At 43.0% G+C, this 23,837-nt stretch overlaps 2 protein-coding genes and 1 pseudogene across 11 annotated transcripts in view; 1 reads left to right on the forward strand and 2 right to left on the reverse strand.

Moving 5' to 3' along the window:
- The window catches only part of LOC110485939 (endonuclease V), a 55,301-nt gene extending 38,970 nt beyond the window's left edge, over positions 1 to 16,331 (reverse strand). For all 7 annotated transcript variants that reach the window (XR_005035493.1, XM_021557188.2, XM_021557186.2 and 4 more), the window contains exons 1-5: positions 15,950 to 16,331; positions 9,253 to 9,424; positions 4,152 to 4,286; positions 2,565 to 2,604; positions 2,242 to 2,354 (exon numbers count right to left, since the gene is read on the reverse strand). Coding sequence is in view for 6 of the 7 variants with exons in the window: in XM_021557188.2 (XP_021412863.1) it covers positions 2,242 to 2,354; positions 2,565 to 2,604; positions 4,152 to 4,286; positions 9,253 to 9,424; positions 15,950 to 15,993 (504 nt within the window). In the remaining variant the exon portion in view is untranslated. The remainder of the gene's footprint in view (positions 1 to 2,241; positions 2,355 to 2,564; positions 2,605 to 4,151; positions 4,287 to 9,252; positions 9,425 to 15,949) is intronic.
- On the forward strand, positions 7,062 to 8,240 carry LOC118938483 (annotated as a pseudogene).
- Positions 16,332 to 18,070: 1,739 nt separating the features above from the next.
- Positions 18,071 to 23,837, reverse strand: part of LOC110485940 (SEC14-like protein 1) — a 57,584-nt gene continuing 51,817 nt past the window's right edge. For 2 of the 4 annotated variants that reach the window (XM_036940610.1, XM_036940608.1), the window contains exons 14-17: positions 23,086 to 23,343; positions 22,573 to 22,751; positions 22,244 to 22,270; positions 18,071 to 21,095 (exon numbers count right to left, since the gene is read on the reverse strand). In XM_036940610.1, coding sequence (XP_036796505.1) covers positions 20,996 to 21,095; positions 22,244 to 22,270; positions 22,573 to 22,751; positions 23,086 to 23,343 — 564 coding nt within the window. In that variant the 3' untranslated portion in view covers positions 18,071 to 20,995. The remainder of the gene's footprint in view (positions 21,096 to 22,243; positions 22,271 to 22,572; positions 22,752 to 23,085; positions 23,344 to 23,837) is intronic. The other 2 variants (XM_036940611.1, XM_036940609.1) reach the window with 1 other exon arrangement.

The following is a 23,837-nucleotide window of genomic DNA, read 5'->3' on the forward strand; positions in this document are numbered from 1 at the left end:
TCCTTAAAATTAAATTATTTGTAATTTTGGATTGGAATTTTCCACAACGAAACAAATTGCTTTAAAAAATATATATAAACTCAGCAAAAAAAGAAACGTCGCTTTTTCAGGACCCTGTCTTTCAAAGATGATTCCTAAAAATCCAAATAACTTCACAGATCTTCATTGTAAAGGGTTTGAACACGGTTTCCCAGACGGTAGGCAATTAAGGTCACAGTAATGAAAATTTAGGACACTAAAGAAACCTTTCTACTGACTCTGAAAAACACCAAAAGAAAGATGCCCAGGGTCCCTGCTCATCTGCGTGAATGTGCCTTAGGCATGCTGCAAGGAGGCATGAGGACTGCAGATGTGGCCAGGGCAATAAATTGCAATGTCTGTACTGTGAGATGCCTACGACAGTGCTACAGGGAGACAGGACGGACAGCTGATCGTCCTCGCAGTGGCAGACATCCGAACATCACACCTGCGGGACAGGTACAGGATGGCAACAATAACTGCCCGAGTTACACCAGGAACACACAATCCCTCCATCAGTGCTCAGACTGTCCGCAATAGGCTGAGAGAGGCTGGACTGAGGGCTTGTAGGCCTGTTGTAAGGCAGGTCCTCACCAGACATCACCGGCAACAACGCCGCCTATGGGCACAAACCCACCATAGCTGGACCAGACAGGACTGGCAAAAAGTGCTCTTCACTGACAAGTCACGGTTTTGTCTCACCAGGGGTGATGGTCGGATTCACGTTTATTGTCAAAGGAATGAGCGTTACACCAAGGCCTGTACACTGGAGTGGGATCGATTTGGAGGTGGAGGGTCCGTCATGGTCTGGGGTGGTGTGTCACAGCATCATCAAACTGAGCTTGATGTCATTGCAGCCAATCTCAACGCTGTGCGTTACAGGGAAGACATCCTCCTCCCTCATGTGGTACCCTTCCTGCAGGCTTATCCTGACATGCGTGACAATGCCACCAGCCATACTGCTCGTTCTGTGCGTGATTTCCTGCAAGACAGGAATGTCAGTGTTCTGCCATTGTCACCGAAGAGCCCGGAACTTAATCCCATTGAGCATGTCGGAGACCTGTTGGATCAGAGGGTGAGGGATGGGGTCATTCCCCCCAGGAATGTGTCCGGGAACTTGCAGGTGCCTTGGTGGAAGAGTGGGGTAACATCTCACAGCAAGAACTGGCAAATCTGTTGCAGTCCATGAAGAGGAGATGCACTGCAATACTTAATGCAGCTGGTGGCCACACCAGATACTGACTGTTCCTTTTTATTTGTTCAGGGACACATTTTTCCATTTCTGTTAGTCACATGTCTGTGGAACTTGTTCAGTTTATGTCTCAGTTGTTGAATCTTGCTATGTTCACACAAATATTCACACGTTAAGTTTGCTGAAAATAAACTCAGTTGACAGTGAGAGGATGTTTCTTTTTTTGCTGAGTTTATATACTGTATTTTACTGGAGACTCCTCCCACCAGTATTCTCTTCAATAAGAGCTGGTTTACGGTTTTCACCAACAGGTTTTTGTTTTTGCTCGACTTGTATAATACAGTTCAAGCCACAGATACACTGGGGAGAGAAACTAACATCCCACAATAAAATATTACAATAGATCCAGGCAAGAAAACACACTACCGTAAAACATTTATCACAATAGAATGATGAATAATGCATTGTGCTCTCTGTACTCCAATTTCAACACAGCTACAGTATGACTAAGTGTGACAAATAGAGCACAAAGGTAGACAAGAGCCCACATGAATGATTCATGAATATTAAATTAACACTATAAAACTGTAGGTAGGCCTATAATTATTTTGTATCAATGTATCAAAAATGTTGTTTGATACAGTCACAAGAAAAGGGACCACACCACCGAGGATGGTATGTGAAGTCTGTCAACAACAGAAGAGGAGAGGAAAAGCTTGACAAAAGCTTCACATTGGAGGTCAGACATTTTCTCAAATGCAGACCTACTGTAGGTAGGCTACAGTTTAGTAGTCCAATGTCAGTTGAGATCTCATTTGAGTGCTATCCATCAGAATGTGTTAACCAGTTGTTATTGTAAAAACAAAAGAACAAATTAAATATAACTAGCGACACTCCGCCCTTACAGGCATTAACTCATTGGAAATGAGCCATTTGATTCAATGCCATCTCCCCCCCCCCAAAAAAAAATTGTTTATTTGTTCATCATTTTGGTCTCTACCGGTGTGAAATGTGAGCGGTGGAGCTCTCACCTGTGACTGGTGTTTCTCGTTCTTCTCCACACCCTGCACCTGCAGGAGGTTCTTGGCCACACCTATACAGGGAAGCCCTGACAGAACTCCCAGGTGACACGCCAGGCCAAACTCTGGAAAAAAGACAACCCCATATGTATAGTAGGGGACATGACCGTCACAACCAGCTGAAGTCTGAATTGTTATGCAAGTATGTAACATGCTACTGTTAGTAGTAAATAGTCAATGCTATTAGTAGACAGTATGTCGCCTGAGAATCCAGTCTCGGTCTCAGTTCGAATCAGTCTTAATTTGAGACCGAGATCGTCTGTTTCACTACTCACCTCTGTAGTGGAACAGACCATTCCCATCCACCAAGACCACCTGTTGGGGACAGATAAAGAGGCAACGGGTGAGAGATGGGCAAGTACAGAAAGAGGCAACGGGTGAGAGATGGGCAAGTACAGAAAGAGGCAACGGGTGAGATATGGGCAAGTACAGAAAGAGGCAACGGGTGAGAGATGGGCAAGTACAGAAAGAGGCAACAGGTGAGATATGGGCAAGTACAGAAAAAGGCAACGGGTGAGAGATGGGCAAGTACAGAAAGAGGCGACGGGTAAGAGATGGGCAAGTACAGAAAGAGGCAACGGGTGAGAGATGGGCAAGTACAGAAAGAGGCAACGGGTGAGAGATGGGCAAGTACAGAAAGAGGCAACGGGTGAGAGATGGGCAAGTACAGAAAGAGGCAACGGGTGAGATATGGGCAAGTACAGAAAGAGGCAACGGGTGAGAGATGGGCAAGTACAGAAAGAGGCAACAGGTGAGATATGGGCAAGTACAGAAAAAGGCAACTGGTGAGAGATGGGCAAGTACAGAAAGAGGCAACGGGTAAGAGATGGGCAAGTACAGAAAGAGGCAACGGGTGAGAGATGGGCAAGTACAGAAAGAGGCAACGGGTGAGAGATGGGCAAGTACAGAAAGAGGCAACGGGTGAGAGATGGGCAAGTACAGAAAGAGGCAACGGGTGAGAGATGGGCAAGTACAGAAAGAGGCAACGGGTGAGAGATGGGCAAGTACAGAAAGAGGCAACGGGTGAGAGATGGGCAAGTACAGAAAGAGGCAACGGGTGAGAGATGGGCAAGTACAGAAAGAGGCAACGGGTGAGAGATGGGCAAGTACAGAAAGAGGCAACGGGTGAGAGATGGGCAAGTCTCAAAGCAGCTCTCTGCTGTCCCTTGTACTTATACAGCATGAGGTCTTTCTACAGGCTAACAAAAGAAGAGTTTTCACAAGATTTTGTTGGATGGATGTACTGAATGTATTGAACTGTGCCAACAGCCCTTTCACTGATTTCTTACATTGCCAAGGTGGTTGTACAGGCATACTTCTGCTGTGAATCATTAAGTCATGTAGAAAGAATTTGAGGAGCTGTACATAAAGCAGCAGGGAATGGTCTGTCAGTGTCCATTGGTAAATGTCAGTGATAAATCCACGAGGGCAACGTGCATGTGTTAGGCAGATGTGTTTTGTGTGGGAGGGGTGTGGACAGGGACCCGACTTGAGGTGGGAGTGAGTGATTTGTGTGGGCTGTGACTAACACAGGAGAGTGGAAAGGTATGGATGATACAGAGCTGACTTATGGACACACATAGTGGGAGAGGAAGATAGAGGGTATTGGATAGCTGAAAAGAAAGGCATTAACACACAGATGTATCGCCCTGAGGTGAAAAGTTAAACAGTTGGACATAGAAAACCGACAACATCAATGAAACTGTACTAACCTTAAGTCTCAACAGAAGTCAGACAGTATAATACATGTCAGAGTGACATTTACTTTCAACTAAATTGAGACATTAGGGTTCTCTGAGTATAACAGCAACTAAGTCAGTTAAACTGTAACATCTCCAATGCCAAAGTGGCCAGACCCTGACCTGAGGTAGCAGGCTGGGCTGGGTCGTCTCCAGGCGCTGCAGTGCCTCCAGCAGATAGGGGGTCTCCCTGAAGGCCAGGAACCCTGAGATGTAGGGGGCGGTCAGGGTCACCATCTGACTGTCCTCATACAGCAGCTGGTAGTGGACACAGGGAACAGACAGCAGAGAACACCGGTATAAACGTATGCCTGTGTTATATCTAATACAGTGCCTTCAGAAAGTATTCATCCTCCTCAACTCATTCCACATTTTGTGGTGTTACAGCCGGAATTCAAAATATATATTTTTATCACCCATTTACACACAATGCCCCATAATGACAAATTGAAAACATGTTATTAGAAATGTTTGCAAATGTATTTAATATGAAGTACAGAAATATCTAATTTCGTTAAGTATTCACACCCAAGACTTTGTAGAAGCACCTTTGGCAGCAATTACAGCTGTGAGTCTTTCTGGGTAAGTCTCTAAGAGCTTTCCACACCTGGATTGTGCAACATTTGCCCATTACTCTTTAAAAAAGGATTCAAGCTCTGTTAAATTGGTTGTTGATCATTGCTAGACAACCATTTGCAGGTCTTGCCATAGATTTTCAAGCAGATTTAAGTCAAAACTGTAACTCGGTCACTCAGGAACATTCATTGCCTCCTTGGTAAGCAACTCCAGTGTAGATTTGGCCTTGTGTTTTAGGTTTATTGTCCTGCTGACAGATGAATTAATCTCCCAGTGTCTGGTGGAAGGCAGACTGAACCAGGTTTTCCTCTTGGATTGTGTCTGTGTTTGGCTCCACTCCATTTATTTTGTATCCTGAAAAACTCCCCAGTCCTTAACAATTACAAGCATAGACATAACATGATGCAGCCACCACTATGCTTGAAAATAGACCTGACTGCCCTCGACCAGCGCAAAAACATCCTGTGGTGGACTGCAATAGCATCGAATAGTCCCCGCGATATGCAACTGTTCAGGGAAGTCAGGAACCAATACACACAGTCAGTCAGGAAAGCAAAGGCCAGCTTTTACAAGCAGAAATTTGCATCCTGTAGCTCTAACTCCAAAAAGTTATGGGACACTGTAAAGTCTATGGAGAACAAGAGCACCACCAGCTTCATGAGGTACATCTGGAATGCATTTCAATTAACAGGTGTGCCTTGTTAAAAGTTAATTTGTGGAATTTCTTTCCTTAAATGTGTTTGAGACAATCAGATCTGTTGTGACAAGGTATGGTGCTATACAGAATATAGCACTATTTGGTAAAAGACCAAGTCCATATAATGGCAAGAACAGCTCAAATAAGCAAAGAGAAACAACTTTCCATCATTACTTTAAGACAAGGCAAAAACCATCAAGCGCTATGATGAAACTGGCTCTCATGAGGACCGCCACAGGAAAGGAAGACCCAGAGTTACCTCTGCTGCAGAGGATAAGTTCATTACAGTTACCACCAGCCTCAGAAATTGCAGACCAAATAAATGCTTCACAGAGTTCAAGTAACAGATACATCTCAACATCAACTGTTCAGAGGAGACTGCGTGAATCAGGCCTTCATGGTCGAATTGCTGAAACCACTACTAAAGGACACAAATAAGAAGAAGAGACTAGCTGGGGCCAAGAAACACGATCAATGGACATTAGACCGGTGGAAATCTATCCTTTGGTCTGATGAATCCAAATCTGATATTTTTGGTTCCAACCACCGTGCTTGATGATCTCTGCATGTGTGGCTCCCACCGTGAAACATGCAGGAGGAGGTGTGATGGTGATTTGCTGGTGACACTGTCAGTGATTTATTTAGAATTCAAGGCACACTTAACCAGCATGCCTACCACAGCATTCTGCAGCGATAAGCCATCCCATCTGCTTTGCGCTTAGTGGGACTATCATTTGTTTTTCAACAAGACAGTGACCCAAAACACACCTCCAGGCTGTGTAAGGGCTATTTGACCAAGGAGAGTGATGGAGTGCTGCATCAGATGACCTGGCCTCCACAATCACCCAACCTCAACCCAGTTGAGATGGTGTGGGATGATTTGGACCGCAGAGTGAAGGAAAAGAGTGAAGGAACACGTGCTCAGCATATGTGGGAAATCCTGTTAGAAAAGCATTTCTCATGAAGCTGGTTGAGAGAATGCCAAGAGTGTGCAAAGCTGTCATTAAGGCAAGGGGTGGATACTTTGAAGAAACTAAAATCTAAATATATATTTTGATTGGTTTAACACTTGTATGTGTTACTACACTACATGTGTTATTTCATAGTTTAAAAAAAATATTATTATTTTTTCTCTCCAATTTCATGGTATCCAATTGGTAGTAGTCCCATCGCTACAACTCCCGTACGGCCTTTCTCAGCCTATTGCGGACAGTCTGAGCACTGATGGAGGAATTGTGCGTTCCTGGTGTAACTCGGGCAGTTGTTGTTGTCATCCTGTACCTGTCCTGCAGGTGTGATGTTCGGATGTACCGATCCTGTGCAGGTGTTGTTACATGTGGTCATGCTGTTCGTCCTGTCTCCCTTTAGCAATGTCTTAGGCATCTCACAGTACAGACTTTGCAATTTATTGCCCTGGCCACATCTGCAGCCCTCATGCCTCCTTGCAGCATGCCTAAGGCACGTTCACGCAGATGAGCAGGGACCCTGGGCATCTTTCTTTTGGTGTTTTTCAGAGTCCGTAGAAAGGCCTCTTTAGTGTCCTACTTTTTCATAATTGTGACATTAATTGCCTACCATCTGTAAACTGTTAATGTCTTAACGACCGTCCCACAGGTGCATGTCATTAAATATTTATGGTTCATTGAACAAGCATGGGAAACAGTGTTTAAACCCTTTACAATGAAGATCTGTGAAGTTATTTGGATTTTTACAAATTACCATTGAAAGACAGGGTCCTGAAAAAGGGACGTTTCTTTTTTTGTTGAGTTTACTTTCAAAGATTCAAGAAAGTATGTGTGGTAGGAGCAATGTTTGAGGATAAAGAACACATGAAAAGCCTTGTGGAAGCGAGGTAGGACAAGGTGCTCACAGAACCTGCATGGGGTGGGGGAGTCTTGCTGGTGCATTATATTAGATTGCCTTTAGTTTACAGTGCTCGTTGGACCACAGCTGGTATACACATTTTGCTCTTTCTCCCTCGCCAGTCATTTGTTCCAGTTTTTAGATCAAGTTTATCGGAGGATATACATTTCTTACAGCGGCTCGGAAATATAATGTTTTATGGTATTATGGTTTACCATGAAATTGTAGAGTTCAATCTATACTATGATGAGCTTTGTGATAAATAATTTGACCGAGATATTCATTATTACAGATTGCTCCGTTCAGCTGACCTATGGTTGATTCGCACTGATTTTGTTTTCGGGTCTCCACGTCGTACACATTCATGGCTTCTACTGTAAGCCTGCTCAACCGCTCTCAAAAGAGCTAGAAGAGTTTGTTCAGAGCTCTGGAGAACATGGGGTCATTATAATGTAGTTAGGATCCTTAGTCAGTCAGTCTTACGAGGGATGTATCCACTGAAATTGCTTTTGCCTTTTCCCAACGCCTCGGAAAGTCATGTGGGGACATGTTAGTGACAAGCCCTCCATTTTGGGTAACAATACCCTCCTGGTAAAATGGCTGGCTCAGTCTGACCTCCTTGGTCATGACAAGATCAGAGCATTTGTGTCACATGGGTTTACAAATGTTGTCAAGGAGGCCATTTACCATGGTGTTGGGTTTGCCACTGTTCCAAGACCAATTTGACAATCTTCTCCAGCTGGAAGAGAGAGGAGGAGCCAAGGTTTTAGACATTGGCAGTTTCAATAGAGGGATCTTTCTTCAGGGCTTGCAGGAAGTTCTCCACAATGGGGCCAACAAGTTCAACATGCAGAAGCTCTCCAGACCATTCCATGAAGCCACTGGACAGGGCCGTCTACTGGATCGAGTTCGTCATGAGACACAAAGAGGCTGCTGACTTGCGCTCAGAGTCCCACAGGATGCCATGACACAGCTACCACTCAGTGGATGTCATCACCACATTGTTGGCAATGGTGCTCCTCTTCCTCTTGCCTAATGCAGCTATAGTAAAATACTGTTGCTGCAGGTTGTGTTGAAAAATACAAATGTATCATCATACTGTACTCATAAGTAAAAGTTATTATTTCTGAGAGCTTCAAGTATTTGTGACTAACTTGTTGGGAAATGGGTATCACACAAGTGTATTTTTTGTTTAATAAATTGTGTTGATTTATTTCACATTGTTCCTTCAAGTCAATTTTATTTGATTGAGAAGTTGGTGTACTCCTGCTAAAATGCCCGCCATTGTCAGAATTTGTATTTAGTATCTTCTATGTTAATTGTCATGTGAATGTCACACAAATTACTATAATTCAGAATATTACTCAGATATTCATCCTTGGATATTCAAAACTATTTTAAACTTCAAGTAGCCAATTTGTAAAAATTCATTGTGGCTCTTGGCTATTCTGAAATTGTTTGGGCTTATGATGCAAAAACCACTGTGTTGTGAATAAATCCAATAAAATCCAATGGGAGAGTCTCTGGGTAAATTATTGTGTCTGCACTGACTGGGGAACATTTAATTAGCCGTACTATAATAACATTACAACAAAATTGGTCCATGTATCAACAAAACAAGCTGGCAAATATCATTAATTATGATGGGTTGTGTTTCAGAATGTGTTGACAGCCCTTGATGGAGAATTAGGGTCGGGTCCAATAGAGGGAGCGGAACGGTTAAGAATGAAAAATAGAGGCAATGAAAAGTTGAGGCAAGACTCGTGGTCACAAACTGCTAGGATGACTGAACAGACATGGCCTGTGTGTCAATACCTTCAAGTCACTTCCTTTCCTTGTCTCCTTTCTTTGATCCACACTACTACAGAATAGCTATTCAGGTGAAATAGAAAAAGAACACCATCTTTCTTTCATCTAGTATGCTCAAACAGTGCCTGTGAGTCAGAGGAGGAAAGGAAACCACTTTATAGCATTAAGACGCAGCCCATGGTTAGCATTAGCATAGAAATGGTCCGTTTGGGCTTTATAGCATTAAGACTCAGCCTATGGTTAGCATTAGCATAGAAATATTCTGAGTCAGTGCCTTACCTCTAGGTCTGGGTAGCTGAGCACCACTAGCTGGGCACAGGCGTTGACGTCATCTCCTTTGATGAACGACAGGTCCACTCCTCCAACCCTCTCCAGCCCGGTGAAGTCGGGACATCTCTGCCAATCCTCTGTGTCCTCCTCCACCACCTGCTGCCTCAGGCTGGCCTGTTCACTAGGAGAGAAAGAGGAGAGGGAGAGAAAACCGCAAAGGGTTAGTGGCCAAGGGGGAGAGGTAGGGTGCAAATTTGGACTGGCCAACAGCGGATGAAGACTTCTACTAGCAATGAGGCATTCTACAGCACCGGTCCCCCTACACCATCTGCTTGGCTTCTACATCTCCAGCGTCAGACACAAATCTAACAAGGAGGCGGCGCTGGGAAAAGGGACATGATACCATTATTAGTGATGGTCACAATAGATTCACAAGTCAACGGCTGATAGAGGTAGCCGATACTGGCAGCATTCCAGGGTTACTGTTGGCAGGAAACTTCTCTCTTGCAGAAAGGCCTCACCTCACCTGCCCAGATGCTGTGTCCCTCCGCTGGTGTCATAGGGTAACTTACTACTGTTCTCCCAAGACAACCCTACCTGAACCTCACAAGGGCTATCCAGTATTGAACAAGAATAACTAGGCCGACATTCAGACCTTTTACATGGTTTTGTGGTTGATATGTGATATTCCATGAGCACAGTTCATTGAGTTTAAAATACCAAATTGTGCAGGGCTGGCTCCAAGCACAATCGGAGACCCAGAAGCTCAGTCTGGGTCTCAACGTACTGTTGAGAGTTAGAATAGTAGAATACACAAGTTGCAATTTCAAATTTTGGTTGTGCATCAGCAGTTTTTCTGTTCTTGTTCTGTCAGTCGCCCAGGGATGCTGACCTCCAGGGGGCCGCCTTTGATTTTGTTAGTCACTCAGATATCATTAACATGGCATAAGTCATGCTGGAAATGAGCTTTAAAAATGTGTCTTTGCCCCATGGCAAAATGAGTCAACGTGGATATCGAATTGACCACTTCAGCATGGTTTTGTTGCACAGTCGATGCCGGGCAGGGCTACGGGCCAGAAGGTTGAGGGTTTGCCGACCACCACTGATGAGCTCTATCCCCCTGCCTGCCTCACTACACTACGATCAGAGACGGCTGCAGACAATAATCATTAGCCAGGGGGAAATCAGATGTACATTTGTATGATATATCTATAATTGTAAAGCAGGTGGTTCGAAACCTGTACGCTGATTCGCTGAAATCACTTTTTACTGTTCTAATTACATTGGTAACCAGTTTATAATAGAAATAAGACACCTTGGGGGTTTGAGGTATATTGGCCATATACCACACCCCCTTGTACCTTATTACTACAAGTATATAAAACATATGCAACGTTTTCCCCACCAACAGGTTTCTGTGCCAACACACAACCAATAAGCAATGCATAACTGCATACCGATTACCGACTTCATCTTGGTTTACGTTTTCAACACTCCAATCAAATAGAGTATGTCAATCTCGACAAACAGAAAACAGATCCCTCCCTACTCCGTATCAAAGGCTTGGCTTGACAAACTACGAATGTCAATAAACGTTTGGGTGTTTTGTAACAGATGTCTCTTGCCATTGATTGAATGGCCAGTGTGCAGTTGGGAAACTGGATTATATTTGAGTGGAGTGGATAACGTGCGAAGGTAGGTTACAGGAGACTTTCGAAGTAGCCTAATCAGATTAAAACATTATGACTAGTTGTGTTTCTGCCACACAAAAAAAGGTAATACATTTTAAAAGTTAAATGACAAATATGTAGGCTATTTTGAAGCCTTAGGTTCTAGATCGAGGAAAAGCTGCTCGGGTCGGAAAGAAGGCAGAACGGGCGTTAAGCTTCTCTGAATAACAAGGCCTGCTGGGAGCATAGGCCTATGTGGCTTCACTATATAGGAAGACGTGGGAGAATGATGATCAGCAACAGACATTGCATCAGCATCAGAAGTAAAAATACAGCCGGACTGTCCTGTACTGTGCCTTTCTAGACTTTAGAATCTGAGAGTAGACCCACAACTGATCCAAATGGAATTAATGGAATCGAACATTCAAATAACAGGGCTTTTGCACCATTATTTCAATTACATTTTCACTGCAATTTACAGTCTAGAGTAGAATTGTACTCACTTGAAAACAATAATGTCCCTTAGACCATACAAATTGAATTAACTGTAAAACGGATTAAAAAAAATTGAAATGTAAAGCGAGCCAGCAGAAAACAACAATCCTAATTTTAAAATGGAATGAAACTTGCACCCCTTGTAATAATACTAAACAACCTATGTACAACACCTAACAACCTCACCAAGAGACTTTAGCCTTTTGGTATTGTAGTGAACTGAACAGTGAGGCAGGGAATACAACTAAGATTGCTGGCGTGAAAGACAAAACATCGTGCCAATAGGGTTGCTGGGAATTGTACCGCGGCTCATAGTGTGAGGTTTGCGACACTGCCCCCTCTGTACTTGAAGGCACGGCCACCATCCCACTTCAAACAGCATTGTAGCAAATGGTAGGACAAGGAAGTTAAACCGAGTCTCTGCCGTGAAAGGCAAACACCCAATGGATCGTGCTAATAGGGCTAATCCACTTGGTAGGAATTGTATCATTACATTTAGCAGATGTTCTTATCCAGAGCAATTAGGGTTTAGTGCCTTGCTCAAGGGCACATCGACAGACTTTTCACCTAGTCGGCTTGGGGATTCAAACCAGCAAGTTTTCAGTTACTAGCCCAACGCTCTTAACCGCTAGGCTACCTGCCACCCTCATCATGGCTCATATAGCGAGGATTGTGACAGTATAATGGTTTTTGGAATGACAGTCATAGGGACCAGGGTTTGAGTCACAGTTAGGGTACCCCCCCTAATCCACTATATTAGTGCCAGGTGTTGGAGAGAACCATTGAAAGCATGTCCCAACCGAGTTTTTAGTCACAGTACATTTCTTGTTAGGCTAGCAGTGTTTCTGTCAGGTTTCTGTACTGCACATATGATGGCTGAGTATTCAAAACAAATGTGCACCCCACTGATTCAAATTATCAAGCTATCAGGGCCTCCCGGGTGGCGTAGTGGTTAAGGGCGCTGTACTGCAGCGCCAGCTGTGCCATCAAAGACTCTGGGTTCACGCTCAGGCTCTATCGTAACCGGCCGCGACGTGTCTTAAGGTTTTTCTCATGTGCAATGACGCACCAGGCCTCTCCGCTGCATATCAGCTATTCCTCTATGTTCTTGTGGATTTATGTAAAACATTTTTAGCAGCTTTGAATAATTTTATGTGTGGTATGATTGCTAGTTAGCCTATTGCAGATCTCGACAAACAATCCAGCTACCACTATTGTCACTTGTGGCGGATTAATCAGAATTAGTTGGGTAACATAGATAAATAAGATGTTTTATTTACATACTATGCTTATGTGAGATACTTGTCATTAGAATGTATACCTTTGGACTATACTGTTGGCAGTTGCACTTTTCCCTTCTCAGCTTGGGCTCAGTCACTTGGGGCCCAGAGAGGGGAGACGTCAGAATGGAACATTGTCTTCATATGTGAATGTATCTGTTAAACCATGTGAAGCGATGGCGTGATTAAGGGGGAACCAATTATCTCTTGGCTCCACAATGTCTGTGCGCAAGTCACTCCCCTCAGTGAGCTTGTCCAGGAGTGGGGAGAAGAGGGGGTTTACTTGAGATGGGAGTACATAGAGTTGACAATTGAGTTATGCCTTGGATGAGGTAATGTTTTGGTACTATGAATTACCAGGAACGAGATTAGAACCTCGTCTTTGAGACCAAACTGAACGATAATGTATAGCTAATGCTAACTGGCTAAGGGATACTCCTTTCTCAAGTAAAAGGCCCTTTGTGAAGAGTTCCTGAGATCTGTGGTTCGTCATGTAAGTTGAGAGGGGTGGATCTTTGCTATAAAAGATCTCAGTTGCCATTATGTTGACACTCAACTATTCATTGGAGATAGTGAATTGTTGAAAGTCAAATGCTATTGGAAAGTTGAATTATTATTAAAGATGAAGTTTAAGTATAACTCTGACTGCTGTGTGGTTTGTAACTCTCCTCATTTGGTAATACAGGAAATTGCCACGACACACTATGGATAGAGGGCAGAATAGAGTTGACAGTATAGCAAGCATGCAGAAAAGCGTGGTGCATAAGGGAAGTACAAAAACACCTTGATAGGGGAAGCAGATGAGAAAATGTGGCTATATGGAAGAAATTCTATAGTAAAGCCTGCAAAATGGGATTGTAAAGCAGGGAATAAAATGCACTACCAGTGCTGGAAAAAGTACCCAGTTGTCATACTTGAGTAAAAGTAAAGATACCTTAATCGGAAATGACTCAAGTGAAAGTGAAAATCACCCAGTAAAATACTACTTGAGTAAAAGTCTAAAGTGTTTGATTTTAAATATACTTAAGTATCTAAAGTAAACCTAATTGCAAAATTTTACTTAAGTATCAAAAGTAAAAGTATAAATCATTTCAAATTCCTTATATTAAGCTGATGGCAGAATTGTTAGTGTATTTTATTATTTACAGATAGCCAGGGGCACACTCCAACACTCTGACATCATTCAGAAACAAAGCATTTGTGTTTAGTGAGTCTGTCAGATCAGAGGCAGTAGAGATGACCAGGGATGTTCTCTTGATAAGTGCGTGAATTGGACCATTCCTGTCCTGCTATTCAAAATGTAACAAGTACTGTTGGGTGTCAGGGAAAATGTATGGGGTAAAATGCACATACTTTTCTTTAGGAATGTAGTGAAGTAAAAGTTGTCAAAAATATAAATAGTAAAGTACAGATACCCCCAAAAAATAGTTCAGTAAAAATACTTTAAAGTACTACTTAAGTACTTTACACCATTGTGCACTACCCTGCCCTGTGCCCCCCCCCCCCCCAAAAAACACAAAACATACACATTTTGACAACCCTCAAAGTTATGAGATACCTCAGAGTTGGAAGGGGAGGACCATCCTCGTCAATGAATTTCATAAAAATAAAAATTTTAAGACATTTAAAAAGTTATCCTTTTTAGATAGAACTACGCTAAATATAATCATGTCTCCAAATAATTGATTAAAACACATTATTTTTCAAAGAAGGTCAACAGTAGCCTCAACAGCACTCTATAGGGTAGCACCATTGTGTAGCCGGAGAACAGCTAGCTTCCTTCCTCTTCTGGGTACATTAACTTCAATACAAAACTTAGGAAGCTCCTGGTTGGCACCCCCTTCCACAAACTTACACAGTAATTATGACAACTTCCAGAGGATGTCCTCCAACCAATCAGAGCTCTTGCAGTATGAACTGACATGTTGTCCACCCAATCAAAGGATCAGAAAATGAATCTAGTACTGAAAGCATAAATTACAGCTAGAGAGCACTGCAATGCATAAAATGTGGTGAGTCTATTTACTCAAAGAGAGTAGTGAACAGTTTTGAACAAATGTATTTATTCCAAAATGGAGAAGCAAGAAAGAAATATATATATATATATACAGAGATTGTCATTTTTTTCACTTTCAGTTTCACTTACTTAGCTAGAAAATGCAGCTGGCTAGTTTAGCCTACTGAAACACCCTGCTCAAACAGAGGGATGCTGTGTTAGCTAGCTGGCTATGACTCTCCAACACAACACTGGAACTCTTCCAAGTCAAGGTTTTACTCATTTATTGCCACCGGGGCCTGCCGGTGTAACTGCTTACTGACTGTACACTGTAACGTTACTGCATGATTGTAGCGGGTTTACTAACGCGTTAGTTCTATTAGCTATGCTGACTATGACGTTACTTTAGCTAATATGGTGACAACGATGTAGGCTGTGTTTAAGCAGTTTGGCCTGGAAAGGTTTTTCTGCCTGGTCACATACAGCTGATGTGTTGTGCATTGAAGTCCACAAGCGAAGGGAAGAGGTGAGAGGAGGAGAGCGCATGGATGCGAGAAGGAATACAGCGTGATCAGTGGTGTATTCATCCCACCGATTCTGTTGAAAAACATTTCTTAAACAGGAGAAACACGTACTTGAATTTGTCCAATAGAAACTCTTGCAACTGTTGGACTAATAATTACATCCTATATCAGCTTGATACAGGCAGGTGTGTGCAAGGCGGTATTGAATGTCACGGTCTGTCACCTGAAATGTATCTCTCGACCTGTGTGCACCTACGTTGTAAACTCATTCATAGGCTTGGTTGTAGCAACCTCATGATGGGTATAGGGACAATTTGAGTATAATGTTGTAGCCTAAACATATTGCTGTTACAACGAACTGGGTGAATGGAATATGAATGACATTCATCCAATATGCTGTAATAGAAAAACAAGGCCATGCTCATGAAAAGAATATCTGCCCTCCCTCATCTTGAACGGCACTGACTGCCACTGCTCCATGTGCCAGACAACTGCTCTGCCTCTTGTAATGTCTGGCTTGATTGATACTAACTAGAGAGCACTGTATTTGTAGCTACCAGGGGGCTAGCAAATTATGTGAGCTAGCTAGATAGCTAGCTAGCTGTCACACCTGTCTGTGATGTCCTAATCAAATGACAATATGACACAGGTGAGGAGGAGCAGCGCGTGCTCCTTTTCGCTGTGATATACAGTTTACATATTGCCATTTTATTATGTCAAATTAAGAGAAACGTGTCTGACCTTTCCCATTTCTTGACCAATTCTTCTTGAGGAAGAATAGACATGTAGTTACTCGAAGTGAACAAGCAGAAGTGTCAAATTATTGCAGCGAAGACCTTCTTCCGTGTTGTACCACTGACGTATAAAAAGAACGGTTGTACCACAGACAGAAGGTTAAACTCAGACGCGTCACAGGGGCTATAAAGCTGAAGCGTTCGTTTTTTCACCAACAAATATGGTAGAGAGGAAGTACAGTCACGGGTAGTGAGAGGATGGGACTAGGTTAAACTGGGCCGACGTTGTGCACATTTTTTTCATCTTTGAAAAAACTGCTCTCAATACATTTCTGTTCCCAAAACTATAATCTGTTACGAGCATAGTGCACACATTTTTATAGACTTGATGCTTTGCCAACGTTTTAAAAGGGGCGTTGTTTAGAAGGAGTGACACGTCGAATTGAGTTCGCATTTCAGAGGAGGCGTTCCCTAACGGAAATATACAAATACATGCTACCAATAGGATCTCGCTAGCTCGTGCTTGGCTTTGTCCACCTCATTGCATGTTCTGCCCACTATGCTGCATTTGCTCCAACTGTAAACGACACAGATGCACTGTCTTGGGTTAGCTATAAATATCTTTGGTCGTACCTTGTGTTGTTTTGCAACGTATCTCCACATGGGCGGAACCAAACAGCGCTTGCCGCGTTCAAAACAACTGGGAACTCGGGAAATTTCCGACTTCTGTGCTTTCAAAACAACTGGGAACTCGGGAAATTTCCGACTTCTGTGCTTTCAAGACAACTGGAAACTGTTGAAAAAAACTCCGACCGCGATTCGTTTTGAATCATCATCCAAGTTGGTATTCCAAGTCGGAAACTCGGGCATCTTTCTAGAGCTCTGGCTTCCCGAACTGACGATCACGGACGTTATGATTTGACCTAGTCCCCCCCAGTTCCCAATTATCTTGAAAACACCAAGTGTCACACGACAGTTCACATGTAGCAGTTTCATTGCAGTGGTACTTGTACCGTCTTTCAAACACAACTGAGACAGACTCATAAAATATGCATTGTACAAAATGTGCAGTTCAAATCCTAACTTGTCTTTAGTTTGTGGACCCGCATTCTGACTGGTTGCATTCTGCCTGGTATGGCAGCTGCTCGTCCTCCGATTGCAAGGCACTACAGAGGGTAGTGCGTATGGTCCAGTACATCACTGGGGCCAAGCTTTCTGTCACCCAGGACCTCTATACCAGGCAGTGTCAGAGGAAGGCCCTAAAAAGTGTCAGACTCCAGCCACCCCAGTCATAGACTCTCTGCTAGCGCACGGCAAGCGGTACCTGAGCACCAAGTCTAGGTCCAAAAGGCTTCTGAACAGCCTCTACCCCCAAGCCATAAGACTCCTGAACAGGTCATCAAATGGCTACCCAAGCCCCTATTTTACAGTGCAGCTACTCTCTTATCTATGCATAGTCACTTTTTTTTTAAAAAGTAAAAAATAAAGAGCATCAGTAAAAGAACAATAGCGAGGCTGTATACATGGGGTACCAGTAGAGAGTCAATGTGTGGGGGTACAGGTTATTCGAGGTTATATGTACATGTAGAGTTAAACTGCATTGTTGGTTAAGGGCTTGTAAGTAAGCATGTCACTAAGGTCTACTACACCGGTTATATTCGGTTCATGTGACAAATACAATTTTGATTTGTTTGTGCAAATTCTGTTCTATATTTTATGATTGCCATCTAGTGGGCATTAGTCAGTAGTACCTTGGACAGCTCCTCAATACCATACAGTAATTCACTTTTTTTTGTTACCAAGAAAGCACTTTCAAATGAGATTTTAGGCTTCAAACTGGTCCCCAGCGAATACTATCTGCCTGTAATTCAGTGACCATCTTCCATTCCCATCTGAAAACCCACCTTTTCACCCTGGCTTTCACGTAATCCCATCCATCGGTTCAGCTATTCATCCATTCTATGTTCAACTCTTTCTGATTATCATTTTGTCTGAGATAGCTCAAGTCACCTACATACAGATAACTAAATGTATCCACACTGACACAGTCAAGTAGAGTTTAAACTAAGATTGCTGCGTGCATTGCAGGTTGAAGCCGTAGAAAGATATGTTTCACAAACAAGACAACTTTAAATTCTCATAATTCAAGTTTAATGGTTTGAAAAATTGTAAAGGCGCTATTTTATATTAATTTAAAGTTCTTTCTTTAAACATGAATTTCGAGGGAAATAAAGATATGCAATATTATCATTGTCTTATAGGAAGGGAGGCTAGATGAGAGAAATGGAGAAATCAGGATATGGTTGGTGACACAGACAAACAAGACAGAAATAGCCCTCATATGTAAATGAGATAAGTAGAAGTGAAGGTTGACAGAAGTAGAGCAAAGCAGGTTACATAGCAGACACATTTCAGTCGTGGCAGTGACCCCATGTTGAGGTCAGCTGATGAAACTGAAAGGTAACGGGAGAAATCGGTCTCTGGTTTAAAACAACACAGTGAGACACTTCTAAAGCACTGTTCCAAGAAAAACGAACATTGGAACACGACAGGACTGTTGAGAGGGAACAAAGACCTATTCAGGACTGGAACCTTTGTCTACAGCTCGGTGAACCGTTGAGCACGTTACACATTGTGTTGATATTATGTTACACATTGTGGACATTGAGTTTCCTTTGATAAAGAGCTGGAAAGTAGGAAACTATCCTAGTCTATCTCGAGACATACTTCAAGGTTAAAATTAGTACAGAAGAAAACACGTTACGTACAACTACACATCCTCAGACCTGACCTGGGTGACACCCTTACAGACATTTACAGTTATTCATTCCATTCCATCACTTTAACTTAATAAATGAGTTCATTCTGAACTTAATAAATGAGTTCATTCTGAACAGCCCTCGTTCTGAGCGGATCCTTTCCTCAGTGAGAAAAGCACTTCGTTATTCCAGTTAGACACACACTGTACATTTATAGACTGTTCACTTTGACCTTGGGTTTTCATTATCATCGTTAAAAAAAAAAGTAGCATCTCAAAAAGCTGTTAAAAAAAGACTGGTCCTGATTGGCCGATAATCCTTGGGAGTGAGATCCGACGACGCCCATCAACAAACATGTCTTTGGCCCTCTGACGTCAAGCAGCAGCATGGTGGCACGGACCAGGCTGGATGGGCTTGTCTTGAGAGAGCCTCAGCTTGCAATGCAAGGCAAAAAGCTTGCCAATTCTTTGAAACAGGCCTATAGTCTGATCTGTAGAAAAGTTCAATATCTCTTCTGTGAGCTTGAAGCTCACAAAACAGCCCCTAAAACACTCCAAACTAGCTTGACAAAAAAACAACAACATTGAAACTAGAAGATGGAAAGGACAGTTTTTTTTGTTGGCTGGTCTTTGGTGCTTTAGAAGCACAAGGTGGCTGTACAGAACATTATTTGCATGGGTACGTTGCATTACAATGGAAACATCGTCAATTTCGTCCACTTCGCTCAGTCGAGGCAAAGGGGGTGTCCCCTAACCAAGCAGATATATTTATTATATACATGGTTAGTTACAAAGGCTAAAATGGTCCTAACAAATGGCTCATGAGTAGTTACTATGGTAACTCCTAAATTAAAATCAATCAACCATATCCCCATATGAGCATGCAGGAACACACTTCACTCTCACTGAAAACACAACCCAACCAGCACAAGCCCAAGTACATGTGCGCATCAATACATTTCTATGAATGGAGCAGTAGCAAATGACTAAGCTTTCACCACAAAAAAAAACATTCACTTCCTCCCTCTATATCCACACCTTTAAAAAGAATAGCAACAATTTGACCTATTCAACCTGTGACCATGACAGTTCGGGACATTCCTTTGGCTAGCGAAAGCACACCACACCTAGCTACGGGTCAGGTTCATTCCTGCAGTCGGGGAAGAGACGGGAAACACTCATTTTGGGGCGGAATCCATTCAAGTCCGAGTAATTGAAATTCAAGAATTTAAAAAGGAATCACTGGTTAAGTGTCTCGTGCCAAAAAGAGACTAGTAGATGTGTAGATTAATTTGCGAACACATTCCATTTGTGAATTCCAATTTCCAAAATAACCTCTGACAATTTCTCCAAATGAAAGTTTAGCTAAATTAAAAATGTGCCCGTCTGTCCATCCATCTAGTCACCCAGGAACTGGAAGGTCACCTAAACATTGCACCCATGAGGACAAACCTCCATACACACATTTTTATGATAAATAGAAATGTAATTATGTCAATAGTATAAATTCGAACTCTTATTGCTTCTAAACGATACCTCGCTACGGCTTTACCCCAATCTGGACCTATAAACAATTCACCGAGTAGAGACAAACCCCACTGGTGATATGGCAAACACTGTGTAGTTTTGCATGTCATTGCAGGTGTGATTATGATTTGTGTCGATACAGTATGCGTTTGTGCGTCTTCCGATGTTTGAGCATGTTTGTCTGCAGGTAACAGCGCATCCTGTTTCTTCAACCTATAAAAAGTGTCCATGTTCTTATGTAACAGCGCATCCTGTTTCTTCAACCTATAAAGTGTCCATGTTCTTATGTAACAGCGCATCCCGTATCACCAACACCTAGGAGGTGTGCATATGTGTAAAGTGTTCTAATGCATATATGTAACGGCGCATCCGGTCTCACAGCTCCTTAGATGAGTGTGACAATTGCTTGATCCGGCATCCATGGATGCGACACTTCCCACACCTACCAAAGTCTCAGCAAGCAGAAAACGTTCTGCCAACGTTCTGTTCAGCAGCCCAGCAGAAAGCTGGGAAGAAATATACATGGCCTGCTGCAAGAAAAAAACGGAGCCCTTTAAATCACAAGTCTTTGTTCTCAGTTTTTCAACTGCCGACATGTTCTTTATCCTCTGTTGTGCAAGCATGCGTCAGATCCACATTGTGACTGACTAATAGTAGTACAGGTTTGAGGTGGTTAGGGCGGAAAGTGTGGACTGTGAAGGCTGGAGGAGCTGGGACTTGTAGTTCAGAAGAGGAAGAATTGCAGTCCTTGGCAAGAGTTGTAGTCCTCTACCTGGAGATCATGGAGCTGGACTGGGAGTGGTTAGAGGTGGCGTGGCTGAGCTGGGAGAAACCACTGTGGCTCGACTCCAAACTGGTCATAGAGCCCCTGAGAGAGTAAAAAAAAAAAAGTTAGATGAATTTATTTAAATGTTTTATTATTGTTGGCCTAACAAGTTTTAGAACTACATACTAAATGGGCTTAAAACAGACCTGGGTGCAAAAACTATTTGAAATGTTTCAATTTCTTTGAGTGTTTGCATTAGTTGTGATAGGTGGGAGGGGTTTGCACTTGTGGGACTCGTTTATTGGTTATATTGCAAAAGGAAAGCTCAATCAAGCACAGCTTAAGTATAAAAAAAATAAAATAATGTTTTGTCACATAGGAAATGATTTCAAATAGTATTTGATCCCTGGTCTGGTATTAATGACGCCCATCTCCAGCTCCTGATTTGTCAAGTCTAGTGCCGAATAGTGTAGATCATGCAGCAAGTCAAACCAAACGGAGGTGAATCCACTGTGTGAGGCACTCATTTAGCATACTGCTCTAAATAAGTTCCTCTAACCCACGGTGACTAAAACATGGCCTCTCATGCTTCAGTGATTAGTTTCGAGGGGCATGAATGAAAGACTTCTTATCCTTATCAACCAATTTGCAGAGGCAGAAAAACACGGCAGGGATCATCAGCTACATTCAGCTGTGGGCCGGAACATAATTACAAATCATTTGTAGACTGCAAATTGACCGCAAGACGCCCAAACAGAAATCATTTTTGGATTAAAACCCGAATCATTTTACATTGACTTTGATTTGTATGACGACACATGCCTCCATTATGCATGGGAATACTTGGGAACAGATTTCCTAAATTAAAAAATCACTTTAAATCATTCTGTTATGTCCAACAATGTAAATAAATAAATACCCGCGAGCCGCCAGTAGGGGAACCCTGAAATACAGGAAGCCCTTTGTGGCAAAAGAGGAAGGCAACTCAAACTTTAAAAAAAGCATGTGTCTGTTAGTCATTCATGCAAGCAAGGGTGAGACTATCTTAGTGAGTGAGTGTGAGTGGCCTTTCTCTAGCTGAAGCACAAAAAGAGAAAGCCTAGCATTGCTGGTGAGGTAATGCTCAAATAAAGCCATACGCGAAGGGTCAGGATGCTTAGCGTCTTACAGAGCTGTCGCTAACTGTTTAATGGGAGTTCTCGTAAGCAACCAAACGCAATGCAAAGCTAAGGGAACACAAGTCCACTTACAAACTTTGAACGTCAAAGCAAGCCGTTCTTCACAGGAAGAGACAGAAGGAGTGGAAGAGGTGTTGGTGAGCGATAAGAGGACAGGAGCGCATTGAAAAGAAAGAGTGGAGGGTAAAAAGGACAACTCTCTCTTTAGGAGGGGAAGCCTACACTTGGCACTTCATAATAATGGTTACATTAATGTTAATGTCAATATTGTATACAAAAAATATAAAATGGAAAAAAGTGATGATACAATACAATAATAACACAAAATACGGTATGATTTAAAAAGATAACATTTAGTTTGATAACCCATTTGATATCAGCTCACACACACTGCTACTAACCTGAAGTCCTCGGAGCCAATGACCTCTGTGTAGTACATGACTTTGCACTTGTGTGAAGAGACCTGCAGGGAGGCGAGGACGTCGTCCACACGGGGCAGGTTGGTGGAGGCGCTGCCCGGCATGGTGTGGAACCTCCACTGCAGGATGTAGAACCCGGGCCACCTGGTCACGTGGGAACCCTGGGAAGAGGGGCGGCGAGAGGGGGAGATGTGGGGGTGGGGTGGGAGAGAAATGCATTAGATGAGAGGTTTTAAATCATTGTCAATCTGAACGTTCTTAACATTAGATTCATTAAGTATTGAATGAACTGGTTTCAACAACTGGTTTCAACAACTGGTTTCAACAACTGGTTTCAACATGGGTGTAATACGCAAACCTGTATATTTGAATGAGTCAATCTTAATTCATTCATTCAGTCAAGAGATTCTCTCAGGCACTGACAAAAAGAGCCACCTGCATGCCTCATGTCTTTCTCAACACTATGAAGAACTAGAGTGCTGCTCCAGTGCTGACCTGCACGCTCTCGCCCTCCTTGCAGGTGAGTGGTGACTCCACCATGCTGTAGTCCAGGCCTAAGGTCCAGGACTTGTCTATGAGCTGGACGTTGTTCCCCCCGGGGGTGGTGATGCTGCTGTGTTGCCCCACTAGGGGGTCCTTGCGGGGGAGTTGTGGGGCGCGCTTAGAGTGGTAGAGGTGGAAGACCACGTCGCCCTTACACACGTCAAAGTCCCAGGTGATCACGGAGGCGGCGTCGATGATCTCGAGCACCACCTGGCAGGGGAAAGCAGGGAGATGAAGAGAGGAGGGGTTGAAGGAGAGAGGGGAGAGAAAAGGAGAAACGAGGGGGAGGGATGCGAAGAGTAGAAATAAAAGAAAGAAAAAGAATGAGAGAGAAGGACAGATGACAGAGGGAGGAAAGACAGCAGATTTCTACCGACTAGTTACCACACGGCTCCTTTTATAAACAGATTTATATCATCCATCTACTTTTATGTAACAGAAACAAAAATAACAAATGGGTGCAGATTCCCCTCAAAGCAACATTCATGTTCAATTGGTGACAGAACAGTGGCTAAATGTCTGAAGATCAGTTTGAATGCACTTTCAGGACTTCTCCAGTGGGTGGCAGTGTCGGTCAAGCAACTTATTTCTCCTTCTCCCCCCCCCCCACAAACGACTTCAAAAGCTCAAGCCAAGGCCACAGTCACCCCGCTCTCCTCGAGTCCTCTCTGCTCCGCCCCAGCCGAGGTGCACTGTGTTGGGGT

This window comes from Oncorhynchus mykiss, chromosome 13 (genome assembly GCF_013265735.2).
Source record: "Oncorhynchus mykiss isolate Arlee chromosome 13, USDA_OmykA_1.1, whole genome shotgun sequence".
Classification (NCBI taxonomy): Eukaryota; Metazoa; Chordata; class Actinopteri; order Salmoniformes; family Salmonidae; genus Oncorhynchus; species Oncorhynchus mykiss.